Raw genomic sequence first — 24,788 nt, 5'->3', positions numbered from 1 at the left:
TCCCCAGGAACTCATTGACTAGCCAGACTAGCCAATTGATGAGCTCTGGGCTCAAAGGTAAGACTGAGATGGTACAGCTAGTAACAGTGTTTGCCATGAAACCTGAACACCTGGGCTCCATCCCCAAGACCAATAGGAAGGAAGGAGAGAACTGGCTTTCTTAAGTTGTCATCTGACCTCTACTTGTGGGCTGGTATGAAAGCACACACATACACACACACCCCACATGGGCACAAACACACAGGCATATACATGTGTATATACACATACCACAAACATACACACTCATGTGCACACATACACATACATATGTACACATACACACATCCCACACACACATAGCCCACACAGGCACACACATGTATATACACACATACCACAAACACACACACACACACACACACAGCCGAATCATCATTGAGAAAACCTTCTACACAGGCTAATCTGCTGCTGAAACACATTTTATTTTGCACATGGCCTCTTACACTATGAATCACTCTACAGCAAGCCCCGTAGGCAACATGTCAACATATAAGCCCCAAATCTGCACACCTGGAAGCCTATACCTACCAAAAAGCTCCAGGGAAACCTCCTTCTATTTACCATACAAACGCACTCCCTTCCAAAATCAGCATCAAACCGGATATCCGGGGAAGGGAGAGAGTGGGGGTTGGGGAGGGGGCAAACATGAATGCCAGCTCCAACTAGTGAGACGGCGGTTGTAAAAATTAATGAAAATAATTGTTGCAAATTCTTGCTTTCAGGAGGGGAAAAAAAAAAAAACAACAACTCACGAGGGCCAAAAATCTTAATTACGTCTCTCTATTAGGGGCTTCATTTCCTGGTCCCAACCAGAAAGCTTGTACCTCATAAATATGGACTCCGATACACAAAGTCTTAAGCTGGAGCAAAGCTCCTTGGATGGAAAAGTCAGTTAACATTGAGGGACATGCAGGCTTGCATATACAGCCGTTGTAGTAAGAACTGGGAAAGGAAATGCCCGAGCGACTTGTGTTTAACACCTACATATTTCTAGGCAGTGTGCTCGGAGCTGCTGACAACTGCTGTAAAAACCCAAACAAAGACGTGTTTCCCCGAGCGAACGCTGGAGCTGGGGAAGATTCGAGTTTTTCAATATCTTTTTTTTTTTTTCCAGGCTGTCAAACATCTGGGGAAATAACTCCCAAATCCAGCTTAGGGTCACAGCTGGGCTGAGGAAATACAGCCCATCATTAAGGGTCCTGTGTTGGAAGGTCCATGCCTTATTGCCTAAGAAAGGAACATTGCCACTACGCACCCTGCCTGGCACCTGCCTAGCATTCAGAAAGCATCCTGGGTGCACTGAGCTCTGTAAACCCCTTCCCAAACAGGGGCTTACACCCCCCCCCAGGTATTCCTGGCTGTGCATTCACCCAGGATACTTCCCCCAAACTCATTCCCAAGACAAAACAAGTTCGTTCTTGATGGACAAAGAACCAAGGGAACCACCGAGACCAGTATTTGTCATGATTTTTCAACTGCAATAATAAGACCTACTTTTAAAATGCCAGTCCTGCAGCTTTCAATACACTCAAGGAGTGGTAGTGAACAGGCTAAACCGTTTCCAAAACGGCAAAGTTTTGAACAGAACTCACCTGCAAGCAAACTGGCCAGTGAGTGGCTAGATTCAGGCCATTGCCCTGTATTGTCTATGATGATTCCAGGGATCATCTGGGTGTAATCCTAACAAGGACGCCATGAAGTAGATGCTACTGTGACTCCCATTTCACAGATGGGAAACAGAGTTAGATCCTGCCTTTGAATCTGAGCACTCATCCCCCAGTGGGGTCCAGCCCTTAATCCACATGGCACTGACATCTCAACAGGCTTACTTATACCCTCAGGTGACTCAACACTCGTTTCAGCTGGGACAATGAAGGTATAGATGCTAGCCACAAATTATAAGAACCCATGGCCCACTTACTTAGGTCACAGGTCCTACATCACTTGAGGAATGTTTTCAAGGGTCTTGACTGGGAAATGTATCTCTTTGCACAGAAAATGAACCACTTCCGGGCTTGACAAGTAATAAATAAAGACCCTGTGGAAGATGGAATGGCAGAAGCTTGCTTCCCGTTGTGCATATATGAAATCTGCCCGCTTGGCCAAAGAAGGCCTTCATGTGCACTTCAACTAGAGACCCAGAGCCAACTAATACAGAAAGCAATTCCTGTGGAGCTTCAATGCAATCATCAAACACACACCCAACTGTGTGGCTGGAGCCCCACACTGACGGACCTGTGAGACCCTTAGACTGTGCTCGAAACTCATACACGGGTCAGCAAAATGGCTCAGCAGATAAGGGTGCTTGCCGCCAAGCCTGAGGACTTGAGTTCAAGTCCCAGAATTCACAAAAAGGTAGAAAGAAAGAAGCAACTTCATCTAAACTCGGCGAGCACGCTCTGGCACAAGGTATGATCCCCCGACCCGGACCCACACAGTCCGCATACACACAGAAATATGGCAGTGTTGGGACATAGCAGTGAGTCTTCAAGGGGCCAGAGATGCAGCTCAGTGGCAGGATGTATTCTTAGCAATATTTGAAGCTGAGAGTTCAAACCCAAACAGGCTCCAAAAACAAGCGGCAAAGTGTATACTGTATGAAGCAAAAGAGACGGGAGGAACGGGGACAGCAAATGTCCACTGTGCGTGTGTCATAACACCACCATGACAGAGAACTCAGAACATGCCAAAGATCCACGGACCCACATTTTTAAAGGTTGTTTTATACCTACACACACACACACAGGCACATACCCTACCACAACCACCACCACACACATCCTTTATGAACTTAGGCTTGCCTGAGTGGGAGGTGGATGACATATTTGTAGCTCTTGTGTCAGCTCTGGGAGGCCTTTGAGGCCATAGCTCAACAAGGGCTTACAGAGCCAGTGAGGAAGCCGATTTCTGGGCGGCGTGTGACATATAGTTTCGCTAAATCACAGCAACTGACCTCGCCATTTTGCCCTTGCTGGGGTCAGCTCTGTTCCTTCCCTTAAAAAAAAAAAAAAAAAAAAAAAAAAAAAAAAAAAAAAAAAAAAAAAAAAAAAAAAAAAAAAAAAAAAAACCCGTAATCCTGTTAGGGAGGGGGCAGGGGTTTCTTCTGAGGCAAAGAAGGAAGCTCTCCCTAGATCTGGAAGGGATCATCTATCACACTTCAGTCACCTTCCGTCTGAATTCAGAGACTACCCACAGTAGATAGATGCTCTAACAGAACATCGGCGGAGGCATTGTCTACCACCCAGCCAGCACCAGGATGACCTGCACTGGATGACCCAGAAGGAAACCTGCCTGTGACCCTTCTCTGGCCTCCCCTGTCAGCCTTAGAACCTTTACAGCTAACTTCACCCAGATGGAGGGGGAGGGGACAAGCTCCACTGAACTCACGTGGGCCTCCCCCCGCCCCCAATTAGGCTAGGCTGTGCCACCTGCCCCATTGCCAATTGAGGTGGCTCTGAAAACCACGACCCTGTTCTCAACAGAAAACGCAATCCTCACCAAAGGTAGCACCGGCCACCCATCCCAGCACAATGTCACCTTCCCCCTCCCCCTTTCTGCAGACTTTCGCACCAATTGTGCGAAACTGGATGACTAGTTTGGTTCTAACTAGAAAGGATAGGTGAGAAAAAACCCTTCCCCACCACGAATATATAATGCAAAGAGCCGCAACTTGGCTCCTGCCCAGTCCCCTGGAGGACAATAGCAGCGGAGGCTGTAGGACTGTGGACCCACCCTCGGTCATAAAGGGCTTGCATTCCGGTGAGGACACAGCGCATGCGTCCACGTAAAGCAGCAGGCGGCCCCGCGGTGCAGGCGGGTGGAGACTCTCTCGGGCTTACCTTGTGATTCTGGTACGAAGTCACAGCGATAAAAGCTGTCTCCGGAAAGACGTGGGTGCAAAATGCAGTATTCTTTGAACCAAACCCATTATTTTCGTCTGCTTTCACGATGTGTAATCGGGGCTGGTATTTGTGCATGGAGTTGAGGATAATCTAAAAATAACAGAGAAAATGAGATTGTCAGAAGAAAAAAAAATAATCAAAACTCCCTTTGTTTCCAGCTGGATCCTCGCTCCTCCCCCATCTACGCTGCCAATTAGCTTTATTATATGAGCTCTCGGAAAGAAAAAAAATAGTCTTTTTTTTTCTTCTGTTTTGAAAAAGGGCCAGTGATTTCATTTAAAAGAAACATTTCAAAAATGACAATTTCCACATTAGAAAGTCAAGGTAATATTCCAGGAACCTACCCAAAGCACACAGGGCAGTAAATCAGAATTCTTAATAAAGTTTGCTTAATAAATTAACTCTGTGTATAAGGGCGCTTCCCGCCCCCAACGGGAGCCTGGCAAGTCTGGAGGCAGGAACGGGGGGGGGGGGGGGCTGGGGAAACTGGACATAGGAAGAACATATGTGCATATATACAAATAGTCAGTCGGGGCACATCCCCCTCCTCAAACACCTTCTGAGGAAGGCCAAGGGCTGACTCTGCCAATTGAGCATAGCAGTTTTGGTTTTTCTGAGGATTGGTGGCTCTTAATAGAACTCAAACCTGGGTCCTTTGTTTTGAACCATGAAGAGGAGTCATGGGGGGGGGGAGCGGGGAGGAGGAACAAAGTGGTGTAGGTGAGTTGGGTCTGTCTTCCTAAGACTGTGGGGAGAAGAGAGTGCCCCACTGAGGCAGGGACAGGCTGATCTGGAGGTTTCCTTCCCCTGAGTGTCAATATTTGGTACTCAGAGATGGGTCTCTACATTACTGGAAAAGTGATTGCGTTCTTCTCCCTCCTTGAGCTACTTGGAGTAGGGTTAACTCCAGCTGCTGCTGGCTATTGCTACAATCACATTATTGTTGTTGTTGTTGTTGTTGTTGTTGTTGTTGTTGTTGTTATTATTATTATTATTATTATTATTATTATTATTATTATTATTATACTAAGAAGAGGGAGGGGAGCAAGGAGGCAGGACTCCTGCATATGCATTCATGGTAATAAAACTGGGTTTGTTGTCCAGATGATGCACATATTTTGATGCTGGGGTGACTGTTAAGAGTCACCCAAAAACCCTCTAATGCAACAGGTTACATTTACCCGTTCCCCAACCCTGTCTTTCCTCGGAGGATTCCAAGCCCTAGCTGCAGCAGTATTCAGTCTCTGATTATTTGCATTGCTGACCCTGGCTTGCAATATCCCTGGCCCAACCCTGAAGAAAGGCCCTCAAGATGCAAGATTCGACCCCTTAGTTCCTATCTGGGGGTGTCCAGCTCTGATCACACACACACACACACACACACACACACACACACACACACACACACACCACTGTCCACCTCCCAGGCTTATAATGACGCTGGCTAACCAGCGGTGTGGCGACAGAGAGACGCACTGGGCCCCGGGCCTGACTGCCACAGCCCCTGGACCAGCACAGCCATCCTCTCGGCTTAACCAAATTGCTTTGACAGCTGGGGACAGTGTGGAGACTTCAGAATGAGGGTGATCTAATGGCCCCTAATTCCATCAGGGTGACTCTAGATTCAAAGTCGGTGTAGAGTATTTCACTCTTTGTCCATGAGTTGCTGAGAAGAAACTCGGGGAGGGGGAGACAGCTAAGTGGCTCGTATCTGTTGATAGGGCCAAGGACCTTTCCTGGAAGTCTACCCCAGAGTGACCCCAAAAGGTACTGTCAGAAAAACAGAGGTGCAGCTTGAAGCTGAGATGAGGCTGTGAGACAGCCTCAGATGCCAGCTGAAGAGTCCATGGAAGCCCCTACTAAGGGTCCCAGGACTCATGAGGAGGGAACCAGAGTAAGAAAACATGCAGGGAGGCCCCCTGCAGGACCTTAAACCTACTTTCTGGTTAGTAACCACAGGAATACCCCAAGCCTTCTAATTCTGGACCAGAAGAGCCCCAGGATATTTCTGCACTGGGATCACTATGAATTCAGTGATCTATAGAAAATGCTCGGGATAGAACTTTCTACCAACAGCCCAGCCTTCTCCCTTCCCCACATGCAGAATCCCTTGGTGGACCATCCTGAGACCCTCTTCCCTCCTCAGGTCCCAGTTGGCCTCTGTCACTGTCACCTAGAAAGAACAGATTTCTCATTTAAACTTACTCCCAAGTCCAAGCTACACAGACCCTCATTCCCCCTAAATTGGAGACTGTGTACCCTCTGGTGAAACCCCTATCCCCAAGCAAACTGTATGATGTTGGATAGATCCTCTAACTTCTCCCCTGCTCCCCAGATTTCCCTTTGCAAGAACAGCCTTCATTATCGGATGTCCAGGGATGAGCACAGGCATCTAGCAAAAAGGGCTTTAAATGAAGAAGTCAAAAGCCCAAAGAAATCTAGCGATTTGGGGCTATTTCTCCAAAAGCCTGTGCTTTGTTGTTCTTTGTGGGAAAGAAGGATGAAGCCAGACTGAGAGCACACTGAACGCACATCACCTGGGAGAGGGGATGCTCACACTCACTGTACCCACAGATAGTTTGAGGTACCCTCATCAGACTCCTCGCTTAGAGCCAAAGAGACGCCAGGTTTTAGGGTTCTGATCTAGCTTTGCCCTCTCTATTCGTGGAAAGGAGAAAAGAGACTGCAGAATAAGGTAACATCTGAAAGCACCGAGTTTCAAGGAGGCAATTAGAACCAGAGGTCACTTGCCACCTGTAAAGGAGGAGGCGTGAGACCTGAGGGCTCCTCGCCCAGGAAAGTTCAGTTACAAAGCAGGGAGTTGAAAGATGGGGCAGTCTGGACCCCATCTCCAGCCACCTAGGGAAGAGGAAAGTCAGATCTCGGGATAGTCCACAGGCTAGGCAGAGGAGAGAGTGTCCTACCAGTCTGAGAACCACGGAGAACAAATAAATACTTAGGAAGGAAAAGAAAGCCAGGTCCAGCTGCGAAAAGGTGGGACGGGATAAAGCCCCAATTAGAATAATAAAAGAGCAAATAGCTCCAGCTCTGAGGGTGGGTCCCAACTAGCTGAGGAACCACTTGGGGTTAAGTAAATTGGATGTTGGAGAGAGAGCCCCAGGGCTGTTGGGAAGAAGGGGGGGCAGATAGAGAGCTGGTGAGGAGTCAGGAAATGGAGGGGGGTTGTCTCACACACTGATGGGGAGCAAGATGCTTACGTGTCCAAAGGGGTCCAGGTGGTTGTTGGTAAGCTTGAGTTTCTGGAAAGAGACAAGTTGTCGCATCCAGTGGGCTCCGGTTGCTGGGGAGTCCGGGTGCACATAAAGGCGACCGGGCATGGCAGGCTCGGCTTTGCCAGTTACGGACCTAGGTGAAGGAGACAGGAGCTGCAGGGCTTTCCATGGCCCCGGAGGTAGCTTTGCCTGAAGAGGGATGCTTATCAGGGCAAAGTCCAGCCCACACTATATCCAAGAAAACCCCTGGCCTGGCTCTTTCTAATTTCCCATCTTCCATGCCTTCCCCAGCCTAGGGCCCCAGTGTGTGGGGCCTCAAAGTCTCAGCTGCACGCAAATTATCGGTGGCATCTGAAAATATGCACATGCAAATGCTTTGAAAGGAACCAGCCTCTTGTAGCTTCTGAGCTGTGTGCACTGCCCACTGCCTGAGGAGCACTGGGATCCAGTCATGAGTCTCCTCTGTTAGCATGTTTTGTTTTTTTTTTAAAACCAGTAAAGCCATTGGCCAGTTTTGCAGTTTCATAAAAAAAAATAATAATAATCATGTTCAAAGCAGGTAGCTCATTAAAAAAAACTGTAAATAATTTTATGCCCCCCCGAAATATATCCAGTACTTGGTTAAAAAAATAGCTTTTTTAAAAAAAAAATTTTTTTTTAAATAAGTGCAGCCCATGTGAGTATAGGAGGAGTCCACAGGGTCCCCTCACTTCCTGCAGCCTCAGTTTTTAGGTCTATGAAATGGGAGCCAGTGGCTGTGGTCTTTTTATATACAACAGAATAGACACAAAAGTCTTGAGCTCTAGTTGGAAATAAAATAATAATAATAATAATAATAATAATAATAATAATAATAATAATAATAATAAATTATTTTCTTTTCTGGTTGCTAGGCAACACAGTTTTCTCCCAGCCCTCCCTTGCGCTTTGGAACCCTGGAACCTACCATTTGTTATCAGCAAATTTATATCTGTGGTCGTCTGCGGGAACAATATCCATGAGAAGAATATACTTCGTTTTGGGATTAAGGCCAGTCACCTTCACTTTGTAACTAGGGAACATCCGCCTGGAACAGAGAAAGAGGGAGATGAAGGGAGGCAACCCACAGAGAGAAAGAAGCGGGCATTTGTGTCAATACTCAGAAGAGCGAATCCCTGATCTTCAGCCATTTTCCCTGAGAAACGAAGACCACTGGCCCCACTCCATCCTCGGTGAGATCCAGGCCGGGTTTCCCCTGAAGTTACCGGGAGGAGAAAAGGGCGCAGAGAGGAGGGAGGCGGCCACAGCAACTGCAGGAACCTCGGAAGAAAGTAGGGCCCGGGGATTGTTGCTTATAGACTTCTAAGTTTAAAGAGACTCGTTTCCAACTGGATAATCTAGTATAGGGTGAGGAGGAGGTCCATTCAATAGGAAGCTAGCCACTTGCTCGCTCAAGCCCGAGGCTGCCATCCAAGGTGGCACCCTAGGGACACATCACCTTGAATACTAACTAGCTTTGGTCCTCTGCCCTCAGAGGCGCAGGCTAACCGTGGCTGCCAGAGCGGCTCCCAAGTTCTCTGGGTTAGAGACCAGCCCCGCGTGGCCAGCGTGCGGTCACTCATAAATGGTCTGCAACTTCTCCACGGCGCTTGGCAGGTTTCCCTGGGGAGCTTAAACTCCCAGGCACTCAAGAAAGAAATTCCAAACCCTTCCATAGTCGATTTTAGAGAGAGCTGAAGCCTGAACTTGAAAGCTGAATGCACACAACTGGTACAGAACTCGGATTCCTAAGAGTTCCCCCATACCTTGGCCCCACTAGAATTTTTCCTTAAGGATTGGTAAGGAGTGCGCTCCAGAAAGCAAGGGATCCGGCTGGACTTGAGCACCAGGACAAATCGTTGGACCTAGGTTGGTGCAGCATGGGAAGAGGTGAGAGAAGGCCTCTCTATCGCACACAGGCCGGGAGCCCGGACCTCTTCGTTTTTATCTGCCCTAGCAAGAGCCACCAGAGACAGTGCAGGCCTTTTATAGTTAAATCCTCTCGGCTCCAGCGAGGGGGAAAAGGCAGCCGGCTGGGACTTTCCCTCCTGGGCAGGATGGGAAAGGGGACCTCAGATGTCTGATATAAACAGACCCACCGCCTTCTAGTTCACTAGGGCCTCGGGCTGAGCGGGGGAGCCGACATTGTTTAATTTCAAGAAATAATAAACGTCACCGTTGTCAGTTTATTGAGGGCGGCTTGGGCTGGAGAACCCGCGGAATCTGAAAAAATCAACTCCACCCTTTGCCTTTACCCGGCACCCGGCAGCTTGGGCCTACTGCTCTGGCCCCTGGTCTCTTCACGCTTGCACTGGACAGACTCGGTGGCCTCTTAGATGGCTGGGACGCATGTAGCCCAGGCAGCTGGGGAAATGAGCAGGTTCCCCAGGCCGGCATACACAAATGCACACGGAAGCCCCAGAGTTTGAACTGTTCTGTCACCCACCAACCCCAGGCCTAGCCTTGCCTCTCCTGCCGGCCTTGAAGAGCAGTTTTGGGCCCAGCGCGCTGGCTGCTCGGCTGTGTTTATTCGTGTCTGTGTACAGAGCTCCGAGGAGTTCCCCCCACCCACTCCCCCAGTCGCTTTCAAAGACTTCACCCGCTCTCTATAAACAATGAACGAGGTAGCGAATACATTCAACAATCCCGGGTTTGGCAATCATCCGGGCGGGACCCTGGAACTATTCCAAGGTCAGAGAAGGTGGGAATAGGGGTAGGGGCAAGACAGCAAGTCCAAGTCTAACGACTCAAAGTCCTTCTAGAGTCTCCCCCCGTTCTTCACCTTTTCTCCCCGCCCCACCATTCTCTCTGTGCACTTCAATCTTCCTATAAAATCGGGAAGAAACAGCCTACTCAGAGGTAAGCATTTGGAGTAGGACCCCACCCTGCTGAGGACTCTCTAGACAGAATGGACTCGGGTTAAACACCGTTTCTATTCCACCCCCCCCCCCAAGCCTCTTCTTCCTTTTATTTTTTTTTTCTTCCCTCCAATGGCTGCCCTCCTTCCGTGCCAGGAGCTGGCTCACCTCCCTGCCTTGGTGATGATCATCTCTGTGCCCACTTCATGGAACTTCAACCATAGTTCTCGTTCATGAAGAAACACCTTGATTCCTTCCATGCCCTTGATAGACAGAGAGAAGATTTTCAGTGATGGGTCTTAGGGGGGGGTAATCCTTTCTCAAGCTACCACCCCCAGTATGCAGAGGCTGGGTACCTGCCAAAGCCTGGGCATTCAAAGAAAGAGAGCTTTGACTTCTGAGGAGTAATGGGAACTCTAGGGCAGCCCATGGCATCTGCCTAGGCAAGCTGGAGTCTGCATCCAGCAGAGTCGCAGCCCTCAGTACCTGCTGTCTCTTCCACCAGCTTGAGGCCTGGGAATCATCCCCCACCACAGAGCTCCTCCCTAGAGGACCAGGCCATCTAATTTGGATCCATTTTTAGCTGAGATATGGTGGGGGGGGTCAATTTAGAAAACCCCACTAGGATATTTTTGTATTGTCGCCCAGATGCAAAACACCCAGCTATGCAAATACATTACTGTCTATCATCACTGGGTATGAATATGAACACACAAGAATTTTCAATATTATTGTTGTTATTATTGTTGGAGACAAAGTCTTGCCATGCCGCCCAGACAGGCCTGGAATTCACTATGCAGCACACATAAGGGTATCAAACTCTTGGCAATCCCCCTGCCTCACCCTCCTAAGTGCTAAGATTCCAGCACATGTGAGCCACTATGTAGAAATTTGCAATTTTAAAAATGTTTTTTCTTCTCAAGGACAAAAGAAAAAAAACAAATGTTTCAGTGTCTATATTAGCAATCTTTCCAAGCTCTCGCCACATCTAGCACCACCACCCAGCCTTTCTTTGACTTGGAACAACCACTGAAGCCTTTTAACAGCCTTTTAACGTTTTCCCTTTCGACTGGAAGTTATTTCTAAAAACCAATACCAAACAGTCAGACACAAATCTTCGTTTTGAAACAATTATCAACCGACTAAAAAGTGGACTTGTTTTCCCTTTTTAAAAAAATACGTAAAATTTCCACCGACTATTCTTAAGCCTCTTTGCTTTTATTAAAAATTATACACACATCCATTGGAAAGGATTTCGAGATCAAACCCATCTCTCTGGTCAAGCCTTCCCAGTGACAAGCTTGCCCAGCGACACCTAGTTTTAAACCTACTTAGCGCACCCAAAGCGTTGGGCACTCAGCAGATCACAGGGTGGGGCCCACTCCCTCCACTGGGGACCAACTTCCAGCCCGCCGGGCTCCGGGTGCCTTGGTCTCAGCCCCTGTGTGTTCTCCTCGGCGGGTGAGGGAGCTCCTCCGGGCCCCGGAGCAAAATAAATGGTGCTGCGTGAGGGGCGAGGCGGGCTGCGCAGAGCAGGCGCGCCGAGGCGAAGGCTAAGAAAGATCTAAAGAGGGTCAAGCCATCGCTCATGCCGGCCTGAAGCGGCCGCTGACCCGACCCTTAATAAGGCATACCCAGGGCAGCTGGAAGAGAATTATCTGGGCCGTTGTTAGCTGACCCCAAATAGTCGGATAATTGAGAGCTCTCCAATAATGTAAATAGGTTTCTAAAATACGCAGGCCATAAAGATAAACGCCTCGATAAAGTGGATTGGGATAGAGTGGAATTGGGGGGATACTGGATGAGACTAGGCAGGAAGTGGGGGGAATAACTGGCCCTACCCGCCCCCCTGCACCTCTAACAGAGAGCCGGACTCAAGCCTCGATCTACGCCGCTGGGCCGGCCGGCTTTTCTTACCTGCTGGGTGAAAGCGGCCTGCGGGGAAGATGGAGACTTGCTGGGAGCTCCCAGTGCACTCTCGGGTTTCGAATCGCAAGACCTGTCTTTGGAATCAGGCTCCAGAGGAGTGCGGGCCAGGCCGAAGCCCTCATCTGTATCGGCCATGGTGCGCCCAGGTTCCTGTGCCCGCGCGAGGTTCTATTCTGAGGACGACAGGGGAGAGAGTTGGAGAGTGTCTAGCGACATAGGGGACGGCTGTTTGACCCTTCACTCCAAGCTGAAGGAGGCTTTGGAAAGTCTTTTTTATTGTTATACTTTTCAACCACGCTCCACCGCTTGCGAAATACCCGCTTCAGACAGGGAGGAGGCGGCAAGGCCCCCCGCATCTCCCCTGCACAGGCTCTGGGTGATAAGAGAGCTGTCCGTCAAATTTGTCTGAACTCCTGGAAGAGCCAATAAAGATAAGGCGTCGGTATTTTTGGAAGCCATCGGGTAGAAACCCAAAACAAAACAGAAAACAAAAACCCTGTGCCCCCTTAGAGAAATGGTCTTTGTCAAATCCAAGAGGCCATGCCAGCAATTTTTTTTTTAATGAAACCTCCTAAGAGACATTATTTTTCCACAATAGACAAATGGCCCAGAATAACCCGCGTCTTGCAAAAAAATAAAAAATAAAAAACAAGGGAGAAGGATAGAGGATAGTAACCCTCTCATCATCTCTTACAGGCCTTAAGATGAACCGGCCTTTAAAATTATGTCTTCTCCTCTCCCCAACCCTAGGCAATATCAATTGAGAATAAATAAATAAAAGTAGCCCAGGGAAAGCTGGAGGTAGATCGAGATCAGAGAAGGGCCTGCAACTCCGTGGCTGGCTCTCTGCTGCCGGCCGGCAAGCTGTACTCTCCCGTATCTTTCAGCTTGCTGACTGCGGGGTGGGGGAAAGGGGGCCAGGCGTTTTGTAGAGTAAGCAAGCAAGCTAAAGGGAACTTCTTTGAGCTTCAGTGGGGCTGGCTAACTCAAACTGCCGGCCTGGCTCCCAGTTGGACAGTCTAAAATCAGTCCCAGATAAATCCTGGGCTGCAGACATTCAATGGGCTGCGAGGGGCGGAGGTGGTTGGTAGGGTAACCCCGGGGGTTTCAACCGAAGAAGATGAAGCAGGCAGTTGAAGCTCTTCGTTCGTTCTCCTTCCTCAAGGCAGGATTTCTACCACTGCCTCTACCTCCAAACACCAGCGAACCTCATGTAAGAGATGATTCCCCACAATATTAGCAGCTTCTTAGGCAAACAAAAAAAAAAAAAAAAAAAAAGCCCGAATCCCAGCCTGGTTTGAAGTGGCCTGAGACCTAAACCGGGCCACGAATAGTTTCTGAGGCCCAATTCTGCCGCGATTTTCGTCCTCTGGCCTTAGGAGCTTGGGGGAAGGCTGCCATAGGAGCCCCCGTAATCTTCTCATAACAAAGAAAAACAGGACTGGAGTTCCACACGCTCTCCCATTCACGGCCAGCCGTAGGGAGAAACCCACCGGAGCCCTTGCCAGGATCCCGGGAAGCTCAGAGGCTGGCGGAGACGAGCAAGATGTGGTTTGACAGAACCAGGCCGAGTGCCCTGCAAGCCTCAATGCTGCTCCCCGAGTCGCGGCAGCCTCCCGGCTCCCTCTTGCCTTGAAAGGCTCGGGTAAAATCTCTGCAAGTCAGACTCTGCAGAATGCCAGACAGGGCTGGAGTCCGCCATTCTCCGCTTCCCCGGCCGACTGTGGTTGCCTCTTCCCGCCCAAGCCTCCCCGGCCATCTGGTAGTACGGTTACCTCGCTCTGTACAGCGGGATGCATTCGCCACCGCCTCTCTTCCTCTTAGCAGGAAAGCCGGAGGCCAGGTGGGGGTGCAGGCATGGTGTCTCTGGAGTTTGTGCTGGGGACTGCTTGCCCAAGCTAGCTGCTACTGTTGCTACGAAGAAGTACCCACCACTGGAGCCTCCCAGCGACTGCCCACCTCCAACACACACCTCCTCCACAGCTCGCTGGCTGTTCGCTAGCCCCAAATACTTTTTCAGTCGTCGGGTTCCAGAAGGGCTTAGAGGAACGCGAAACTAAATAGCAGATCTGGGGGCATCCCTAAATCCTCCGGTCTCAGGGTCCTGCTCTGCCCTTGCACCCCCAGAGAAGAAAAGCTGGGAGACTGGAGAGAGCCTTGGGAATCAGCCAGCTGTTTTCAGAGAGACGCTTTCAGGGGTTAAAGTTCCAGAATTTGAAGTATGACTGACTCTCTCTCTCTCTCTCTCTCTCTCTCTCTCTCTCTCTCTCTCTCTCTCTGCCTCTCTGACAATCTAACTCAGATGGGATGCTCACAAAGTATTAAAAAATTGCTTCTCCAACTCACTCCCTCCTCTCTCTCTCTCTCTCTCTCTCTCTCTCTCTCTCCTCCCCCTCCCTCCTCCCACCACCTTTCCCACTCTTTCACTAGATATACCCCAAACTCTTGAAGCACTACAAGACTCTCTACTCTAGATCTGCTGGTTCCCCACCCCCACTCCCTTCCTACTTTCCATTCTCTTTATCCTCCTTCCATCTCTGTTGACTGCTCTGAGCCAGTGGCTGCAGAGAGGAAAGAAAGAGAAGGAAGGAAGGAAGGAAGGAAGGAAGGAAGGAAGGAAGGAAGGAAGGAAAGCTACAGTAATCAAGGCAGAACTCTGTAGAAGCCCAGCTATTTCAATGGCCCGGCCCTGCAGAGAACCAAGACTGGATGCACTAGGCGTGTACACACACCCACGGGCCTCTGCAACCTCACCCGATGTCTGTCTCCAATGCTGACCTCAGACAGAGAGCGGTGTGACCCTGCCTGGCCCCGTGTGGAGCCAGGACTAGCTGCCTTGACATCTCTCCTCCAATTCAGGCTCATTGCCCCCCCCCCCCAAGCTCTCTAGGACTTGGGGGAGAAGGTGCCTTAGGATGGGGGAACCAAGATCAAAGATGCCAAGAAATCATTGTGTGTGTGCCCCCCTCTTCAAGACACAGGAGTGTACACAGGACAGTGCCCAGTTTTATTAAAATAATCAGTCACTGGGGGCTGGCCGGAGGTTTCAGCTGCCAGCGCTCCTGGGCCTGCCCTTCGCCTCTCTGAAGTCTGAAGTTCAGAGGGTGGGTGAGTGAAAGCCACAGCCGAGACACTGGAAGTAGGCTTTGCTGTAAGCAGGACCAGGCTGGGACAACACAGAATGTTGCTTGAAACAAATTAAGATCACGATCTGTTTCCCTCTCCAGCTTCCTAATATCCTCTCAGTACGAGTCTTTTCTGAACTCTAATTAGAGACTACATCCTTAGAGCCAAGGATGAGAGAGAGAGAGAGAGAGAGAGAGAGAGAGAGAGAGAGAGAGAGTCCCCACAGGTCTCCAGCAGCCTCTGTGGCTGCAGCCTCTGTGGCTGCAAAATTTGCAGGCCGTTCCTGCAAAATTTTGCCAGTGGACTTTGCAGTTGTAAACGTGGGGCACCTGGGCAACCCCACCCTCTAGCTTCCAGGTCTGTTTTCACACAGACCCTGGCCAAGGCCAGCTATTTATTTGTGCAAACACCTTCACTCTTGAAAAAGTCGGCTAGGAAGCCTTTGGGGTTGAACAGAGGCAACCTCAACCTCGGCTTGGAGGACCAAAAAGCTGGTCTGACCTCGGTATGAGAGCCTGCATCTCTGGTTGAAGGAAGGGGAAATCCAGACAGACCTCTCCAATCCCTTTTACATTCGCAGAGATTTGAGGATAAAATTAATCCCCATAAATAATCAGCAGGCCCTTCCCGAGAGGGAAAATCTGGCCTTCCCCAAGCAACGACCCAGCCAGATACACTTCCCTCCCTGAGCGTAGATGGTGCATGAAGCCAGCCACCACCACGAAATGTTGTTTCTGAGTATTTTTCTTAAAACCTGGTGCAAGACATCCAGTCTTGCAGGTGATAAAAGATAAGATTCAGTAAGGAAGGGGTTCAATCAGGCTTAGGTAGGGTGGGAAGCAAGGACTCTGGGGAAAATTAAGGCTGCCTTGTCCCTCCCTTTAGTTCCCCCCCCCCCCCACCAAACAAGACTCACCTCCAATAACCTCACTCTTCCTTCAGCCCAGAAGCCAAAAGGGTTTGCTCACTGAGGCGAGGTAGCTCACAAGGAGTTTTGAAAGGACATTCCCTCCCAAAGACCCCCCTTTTAAAACGAAGACTTCTTCCAGGGTCTGTCAAGAAAAGCAAGTACCTCCCAGCTTGTCCTTCGTTGGCTTGTGGTCTCCGACAAATTAAATATTACTGTTTATTGCCAGGCATACCCCAATAAAATAAAGAGGCAACCAGGCGATAGCGACTATCTCACCAGCCGCTGCTCCTATAAGGTGTGGAGACGTCACAAGTCACGCAACCAGCCCGCTGCCTTGTCACGCTTGACTGGGGGGTAGTGGCGGGAGGCTGACTTCTCTCCGGCTTCGTTTATCAAGGTCTACTGTAAGATACAAGTCCAGCATGCCTGGACTTTGGGGGAAATAAAGAAATATATAAACCCAGATCCCCCTGGAGTGTGAACAGGAGAGACAAATAGAAGCAAAATCGATTTTCTTACAGAGATCAAGAGAAATGAGGACCGAGACCACCTTAGTCCCCATTTGTGAGGAAACCAATGTTTCCCAAGGTTCGTTGCAAAAGGTAAAGGCTTCTTACCTACGCAGTTTTATTTTTCTGACGAGGAGGCCCTTTTAGCTGGTTACATTTGGGGTGCCATATCTCATGCCCAGGCTCGTTCTTTGCACTGAAATAATTACTAGGGGCTATCTTAGCGGATATCAGATATCTTAGACGTCTGCCAAGGTTCCTTGTTGAGAGAAAGGCCATTCGGTATGCCGCTCCTTCAGTGAGATCCGGGGATGCAATGGGTCCCAGAGTGGCCAGACGGGGGCGGGGTGCGAGTGTGTGGTGGGGCGGGGTGGGAGAAGGGGTAGTGAGGAGGAAAAAAAATTTTTTTTCAGCGCCGTATCCTGCAGAGGGGCGAGGCGCTCTATTTTGTTTGGTGGAAATCGACAATTATTTCTAGTTGGATCAATGGGCATAATTTCTAAGTGGTCGGGTGGGTCTGCGTAAGCTTCTACGCGAATTTGGAAACCCATTGGGTTTTGAATTACGAAACCGCCGCACAGACTTTCTCCCACCCCGGCAGCGGCTCCGGGCAATAAGCTAGGCCTGCCCCTACGCGGAGCAAAGGAGCGCCAGGCCTCCCCCAGGGTAAGTTTTTCAGGCTAGCAGCCCCAGGGGAGCCAGACTTTTCATCTGGACTTATCCTGGGGTTTTGCGATCCCTGAAACCTTAGGATTCCCAGAAGCATGACCCGGTTTTGGTCGCGGTCCACCGAAGATTGGAGCGGCAGTGACACGGGCGGTCCTACAGCTGCAGAGCCAAGGTCAGGCCCCAAGGGACAGCGGGCAGCAGCCTGCAGCTCGGACGTAGGACACCAGCGCGCATCCCTGCTCTCCTCCCCAGGAGTCCAGGCTGCCCGGCCCAATGCTCCAGCTTTGTTTTCGTTTCCCCGGCGAATGACTCTGGCCCCAAATCCACGTTTTCTCACAAGAATGCAATCCAGAATCCTTGTCCCCCTATTCGAGTAGGGTGGCCTGTAGGGCCGAGGTGGGGCGGGAAACCCAGACCGAGAGTGCCCCGCGAGTGGGCCGAGTTCCTTTCACTTTCCCCCTTTGCTCGGCAATTTCGGGTGCAACTACCTGGACCAAGCCTCAAGGGTTCCACTAGCCCAGCTTCATAGACTGGCCCCGTGCTCTGGAGAAAGCAACCGCCACGGGAAAACACTACAGCCTCAAAATGGATCTCAGCGTCTGTCCCCTTTTACCGTCATCCTCTGTGCAGAGATTCTCGGGAGGGCAGCAACACACCTCGCACCTCCCTTCTCTCCGAGAGTTGCGAGAGTTGCGCTTCCCCAATCCCACTCCCCCGCTGGCTTTTCTCCCTGTGCACACTTCCTTCCCCTTTGCAAAATTTCCGCCTTCGTCTTAAATACCTCAAAAGATAGGAAGACCCGGAATTCTATTAAAACAAACCAAAACAATACATAAGGAGGCATTGCTGTTACTACTATTGTTGTTATTATTCTTACTTACATTTCCCCTTTCATTTTAAAGTAAGGCAGACGAGAGCACTCTGGAACAGAGGCTCAGTTCAGTATCCCTCCCCAATGTCCCCAGTCCCTGCCTCATTTGGGTCTCCTCTGGGGTCAGAAAGTAGAGAGGAGAGCACACAGGCCTGGGAAAGCTAATAAGAATTCTAATGACAATAGAAATGATGAGAAAACTAAACTTTGACCAACTTAGATCGCTGAAGAAAGACTTCTGGGGAGGGTGGGAAGGTTTTTATTTTTTCCTCAGGAGGTCACTTTCCCTCTTGCCTAGTGAAATTTGACTTTATTATGTTTTTTTGTTTTTTTTTTTTTCCCTCCAGGACTTCAGGAGTGCTCTTTCCAAGGTTTTATTCAACTCCCAGCCTCCCGGCTTTGGGCCTTCGGGGAAGAGCGCTGGCTGTGTTCATTGTTCAATATTCGATATATCCTTCTAATATCCCACTAGTTCTGATTATTGCTCTTAACTATCTTAACTATGTGGGTGGACGAGTTATTTTGTTTTTCAAATTAAGGATTACGAGATAAGACGTGGAAAACATTTCTCTAGACAACCTTAGGTGTTAGGGAGTCCTCGCTCCCTCAAAGTAGCAGTTGGGTGACTGAAGAACTCAGTGGTAAAGGACCTGCTGTCCAAATCCCCCTACCCCCTAATTTGGGTGGTCACCAGTCCCAGAGGGTGAGGGTCTGAACTGACATGATCTGGAGCCTCCGCAGGCTGCAGGGCTGAGCTGAACCCGGGGAATTTGAATCCTATCTGCAACACAGAAGTTGATGAAAGTTCTGCGGATGTAGACACTGTTTCTACACCATCAAGGGCCTCAAAATGTGTGTATATGGTGACCTTGTTGCTAGAGACTTAGGCTAATACCTCTAGGGCTTGGGTCCCCCTTGAGCGAGAAGGAACCTGTCTGGATCCACCCCGCCCTAGACTCCGACTGAAGGGTGTCATGGAAACTTGGGAGTGCACCGTTCTCTGGGGCTCTGGAAAAGACAAATTTTCTTTGGCAGAAGGAATGGTGTCGCGCTGTCGACACGAAAGACTATTTTTCTTGTTCCCTTTGGGGGGGGGGGGGAGAAAGAAAGCAAGAAAGAAAGGAAAATTAAATCCACACGTGTTGAGCCTGCTCAAAGGGCCAGATTCAAAACCAGAGATGAAACTGCACCTCTATCGAATGCTGGCGGCCTCCGGGGGCCCTTTCCAGCCAGCCTGCCCCCGAAGAAGGGAAGGCATCCCACCAGAGAGAATCTGACCCCAGTTTCATAAAGGGCCGTGCATAGGCGGGTTGGGGGAGGGGAGGCGATACCTCACCCTGGGCCGGTGAAACAAAGGAAAAATTGGGAATGGTTACTTCTGTACACCAGCTCAGTGTGATACCTCCAGGTTTAGAAAATCACGAAGGTCTCATCAGACTTTTAAACTTGGGCCTGCACATTCGTTCAAGAAACATCGGTTTATCCACACCGATGAAGGCACCCCAATCTTCCGAAGAGGAGAATACGGGTGGCCCTCGCTAGCTTTCTTTCCTCCCCTGAGAGAGTGCGGTTCTTAGCTGGGGCCCACTGAGGCCGGCAGGAAGCGAAGAGAGTTGACATTCCTGCCCCGAGCTGTGAGTGAAAAATCTGGTAATGACTTTAGAGAGGTGAAGGGAGGTGGGGGTGCCAGTGAGGGTGAGGAGGGGTAGCCAAACCCCAAAGTGGAAGGATCAGTCACCAGGACTATTGCTTGGTCGAGACCTCTAATTTTTCTTCCCCATCAGCCGGGGATGCTAGCACCCCCCCACCCACCCCCAGTCAATCCCTTCCAGTCTCACACAGCCTTGATAGAAGGCTCTGGAAACAGAGACAGATCGTCCCTCTATCCCAATCACAACAGGAAGAACACTGGTTAGGAAGTAGAGCAGACTGGTCTGGGTGGGAAAGCTGTGTTTCATGGAGGACTCCGGGTCTCCTGACCACTGTAGCAACCAGGAGACACCTATAACACTCTCAACAGTGGAAATGGAGGGACAGTCCAGCCTTGTGTCCCTCAGTGCCCTGATGTGGACACTGAAGTGTAGAGACCTGAGAATACGTCCACTGGTACCCTTGACTCTCCGGAGAAAATTGATATTTAGATTCAGCCGGAAAATGGTATTTAGTATCAGTCTGACTGGGAGCTCTTTTGAGTGGTGACCCTTGATGGAACCACTGCCAGGTCTGGGACTTTAGGTGTCCACCCCTAACCCCACCCCCTTTCCTTCTCTGGCCTGGAGCAACCTCTTCACTGGAGGAGGAAGTCAGAAACTAGAAAATTTGACATTAATGGTAAATGACACCCGGCTTTCTCGTTTAGAGACAACAGAAAATGAAGAGTGTGATGTTGGACGTGACAGAGGAGATATTACAGGAATATTCTTGGTTGAACTCTTCCTTAAATTTTCAGCTAGGGGCGAGAAGAGAAAAATGTTCTTTTCTGGGGGTACGGGTGCAGGGATGGGCAATACAGGCTAAATTTCTTGAGTCTGTGTGACAGGGTACAAGCTTTGAGAGAGAATGAGGTACCGCCCTTCCACCATTGACAACCCAGCTTGGCAATTAGCAACACAGAGAGACAGAACAGTGAGGGTCAATGGGGAAGAGAGGTCCAGACCCACTGGTTCTGATAAAGGCCTTGGAGCTGTGGATAAACCCCATTCCCTTTGGAACTGGCCAGGGAAGGTAAATAATCGCTCATCTCTTCCCTGACTGGGTGACTAAGTCAGCAAAGCTCCTCTTAGCCATCTGTGGGGCCTACCCAGCTTCTCAAGTCTCAGCCTGGTGAGGCAGGTAGGAATGGGGCAACTAGTGTCTTCTATTCCTCCAGGTATCATTTGTTTTCTTTCTGTTTTGTTTGTTTGTTTGTTTTGTTTTGTTTTGAGATGGGTCTCATGTAGACCAGGCTGGCTCCAAATCCCTGTGTATGCCCAGGATGACCTTGATTGTCTGCTCCTCCAGCTTCTACCCCTCCAGTGCTGGGATTACAGGCATGGGTGAGGGCCGGTTGTTGCTGAGACCTGAACACTACAAACTCTACATTCCCAACTCCCATCCCCTGTATTTTTGTATTCTTGTTTTCTCAAGACTGGTGTCTGTGTACACACACACACACACATACACACACACACACACACACACACACACACACACACACACATGCAGATATTCTAGGCTCATGAATCTGCCAGCACTTGAGGTTCAAGACTAATGAACTTTTGCAGCAGGCCAGGGCCGCCTTGATGTGAGTCCCCCCCGGCTCATTCAGCTCCATATAGTCCTGCCAGAGGGAAACGTTCACATGTGTCCCTTGTTTTGTGGAAGCAGTTTGGGGGGGGGGGGTACTGACCTGGGTCACGGTCAGGCTCTCTGACTACAGAGTCCTGCCACCCCCACTCCCACGCCACCCCCAGCACCTTCCTCAATGGCTTCTTTGGCTTCTCTACAGAACCTGGGGAGGGCTTCTGAGCAGGTCTGTTGGGCTAGGTAGGATGACCTTCAAAGGTCATCTTGTTGGCCTCAGATACTCCTCCATCCCGTGAGAAAAGGTCAGACTTCTTTGGATACTCTGCCTCTCCCATTGACAGCCAGCAAACCAGTAGAGGACCCTGGTTTGCTGGCCCTTAGCAACTGGGGTTCAGGATGGAAGATGCTGAAATCCCACTTTCCAAACCTTGTGTTTCCATATCCTGTCCTCTATCAAAGCCTTAAGGCCAGTAAACACTGCCCAGGAGGCAGGATGAAGGTATAGAGAACTCGAAGACAGACCCAGTAGTAAAATCTCACATTCACATCTTAGTCTCTGGCATCCCAGGTAGATAAAGGGAGCCCACCCCCACCCCACCCTGGGAAGGGGAAGCTGCCCCCAACATGCTGCTAGCCTGCTGAGGGAGCCTGTGGGACAGGGCTGAGAGAATCACTAGGCTGACTGCCCTTAAGTTCCCCTCCTAGTCACTATTTCCAGGAGAGAGACAGGTCACCATTGGCCTCTCCACTGTGCTGACATCCTGGGGCCAAAGTAGGGGTCATAGAAGGGCCCTAGGCCATGCTCAAGTCTGTACTCTATACTCAAGGCTGCCTGAGTCCAGAAGCAAAGGACTTCCTTAGACGGGAGATTGAGAGTTTAGTCCAGCTCAGTGCCTAAAATGAAGACTCTGGGATCCCCAGTCAGGTCCTGTCCCTCTGTTCTCTGTACCTAGGCTGCCTTATCACCCTGCAGGGGACATCTCCTTGGGAAGACTTCTAAATCTCTGGGATTAGGGCCTCCAAATCTTTGGGAGCACAGCCCTTTTATGCTGTGCTGGAAATGGAACCCTGGGTTTTATGCACGACAAACACGTTTCCTACTGACAAAGTCTCCTCTCCAGCGTCTGCTGTTGTGTTTGGGTTTTTTGTTTTTGTTTTTGTTAATTTTTTTTTTTTTTATTTTTATGACACAGGGCCTCACTCTGTAGATCAGGCTAACCTCACACTCAGAAATCCGTCTGCCTCTGCCTCACAAGTGCTGGGATTAAATGTGGGCACCATCACGCCCAGCCTATCGTTGGATATTATTTGTGATTGCATGTCACTTGGCAAGGGATTCTGTGCCATTGTGTGGACTCTCGTGGGGTATTTGAATACATACATTTAAATGGGTATCAATTTAGAGTTGTGGGGGTATATCATTATGTAAGCTTCCTTGGAGTATTAAAGCATACACCCGTCTATAACATGCACACATACATTTGAGTGTATACTTATTATTTTCCATGTACCTCATTGTATGAAAACATGTGTGAGCTATAGTGTACAGGGGCACAGGGCACAGGCAGTGTGGGATTATCATGTATGTGTCTGTCATCATGGAAGGGATATATATGTATATATGTGTGTGTGTGTGTGTGTGTGTGTGTGTATGTGTGTTTGTAAGTGAGGTAGGATGTGAGTGTGAGTGTGTCACTTTGCATGCCTACGTATGCATGTGGGCATCAGAGGTCAACTTGCAGGAGTCAGGTCTCTTCTTTTACCATGTAGGGCTTGGGGATTGAACTTAGATCATCAGACTTGGCACCAAGCCCCTTTATACCCTGACTCACACCCCATCCCTCCATTTTTCTCATCTACCTTCATGATTAGTGTGTCACCAGCTGTTCCAGGTGTAAGGCTGAAGCTGGCCTCTGGCAGTCGGCTCTTTTGAGGCACAGCATTCTGGAGGCCAGAAGGGATGTCTACAGACAGCTAGGGGCCACCCCTGTCTATATTTGGAAACAAATTCCACAGCCACCTCCTGGGAACTGGGCAAAAGGTGCCTAAGGGGGAAAAAAGGAGCAGATACAGCTGAGTATGCTTCTTCCTGTCCCCCAACATGTGGGAAGCCCGCGACTCCTGGCAGGCTGGCAGGACCAGGTGTAAGGTACACACAGGTGGGTGTATGATGTCAACAGTTAAACACACAATGGCTTCAATGACAAAGTAACAACCTTTCCAGATGGACACACAGCATCCTAATCTTCTGTACCCTCCCTGGTTTCCTGGCCCAGGGAATACACAGAGTTTCCTCTAACTCTTACCCCTGGCCATTCTTTCCCGGCTGTCTCCACTGCTCTACTGTCTCCAGGTAGCCTTCCACCTTGTACCCAGTGAGAAGGCCTGGGGGGCTCTCAGGAGCCAGCGGCTGCTGGTGACAAAGCATTGTTTCAAGGTGTCTTTGGTCTGACCCTTCTCTGCTCCATGGTGTTAGAAGGAAGCTGTCTTACCTGCTCCTAGTAGCCAGGACCCCCTTTGCCACCAGCTGTCACTTCCTCAGCAAGAGACTCAAGCAACAAAACACCCAGGACACTGCCATGCAGCGTCACTTAGAGGGCACACCGTATGTGGGGTGTAGCGTGTCTCATATAAGCATTAATACATAGTGCAGGACAACGTAGTCACACCCACGATCACTCCTAGCCAGCCACAGAGGCAAACTTGTGACTTTGTGGACAGAGGCGATTCAGACACGTGCACACTCAGAAGGACCTTCTCCTCACCTGACATCACACCTGGGCGGCCCCCCTCCTAGTCCATCGCGCCACACAACCGCGATGCAAATCAGCCATCGGCCATGTTAAATGTCTACGACAACATAGTGCAGGTGAGTTAGCCTACCCCACACATAAGTGCACACACACACATCCCATTCATACCCATTCATTCATGATTTACACGTCCACGTCTGCCACTCGTTGGCCTAACCTCTTCCCTTACACGCACACCCTCCCTTGACGGGCACGGGCAGGTTTGGTGAAGCCATCTTAAGAGAATCTGTTGACTTGATAGATCCTGTCCAGCCTGAGAGCTCCCCATGGGGAGGATGGACATATGGTTTGGGAGCAGGCAGACTGAACCCGTTTCTATCAGCGCCTCCACCCTCAGCCCACTCTTTCCTGCTGTCTGCCAGCCCCACAGAAGCCCTAGGGCCTTACAGCAAACCAACCCGTTGCTGCCCTTAGAACCATGTGGGCTCCGCAACCACTGGTCAGACGGACTCCTTAATTCTGCTCAAGGAGAGATAGGTATACAGAGGACCGAGTTTTCAGAGCCCAGTTGTGGCTAGGACCAGCATCTTCTGCCTCCCTGTGCAAACCGCACCACAGTGACTCTTAAGGGGAGACCTCACCGTGGTCCTCCACCCATCACCCTTACATCGAGTACCCAGCCA

At 50.0% G+C, this 24,788-nt stretch overlaps 1 protein-coding gene across 2 annotated transcripts in view; it reads right to left on the bottom strand.

Annotated features, from left to right (window-relative positions):
* Tbx5 (T-box transcription factor 5) overlaps positions 1 to 14,342 on the bottom strand; it is a 49,644-nt gene extending 35,302 nt beyond the window's left edge. The window contains exons 1-6 of one of the 2 annotated variants that reach the window (XM_076922619.1): positions 13,758 to 14,342; positions 11,971 to 12,155; positions 10,222 to 10,316; positions 8,124 to 8,243; positions 7,163 to 7,310; positions 3,882 to 4,034 (exon numbers count right to left, since the gene is read on the bottom strand). In XM_076922619.1, coding sequence (XP_076778734.1) covers positions 3,882 to 4,034; positions 7,163 to 7,310; positions 8,124 to 8,243; positions 10,222 to 10,316; positions 11,971 to 12,117 — 663 coding nt within the window. In that variant the 5' untranslated portion in view covers positions 12,118 to 12,155; positions 13,758 to 14,342. Of the gene's footprint in view, positions 1 to 3,881; positions 4,035 to 7,162; positions 7,311 to 8,123; positions 8,244 to 10,221; positions 10,317 to 10,409; positions 10,482 to 11,970; positions 12,156 to 13,757 lie in introns of those variants that run through there. The other variant, XM_076922620.1, reaches the window with a different exon arrangement.
* Positions 14,343 to 24,788: the final 10,446 nt, after the last annotated feature.

This window comes from Arvicanthis niloticus, chromosome 24 (assembly GCF_011762505.2).
Source record: "Arvicanthis niloticus isolate mArvNil1 chromosome 24, mArvNil1.pat.X, whole genome shotgun sequence".
NCBI classification, from domain to species: domain Eukaryota; kingdom Metazoa; phylum Chordata; class Mammalia; order Rodentia; family Muridae; genus Arvicanthis; species Arvicanthis niloticus.
This window is presented reverse-complemented; position numbering and strand designations above follow the sequence as displayed.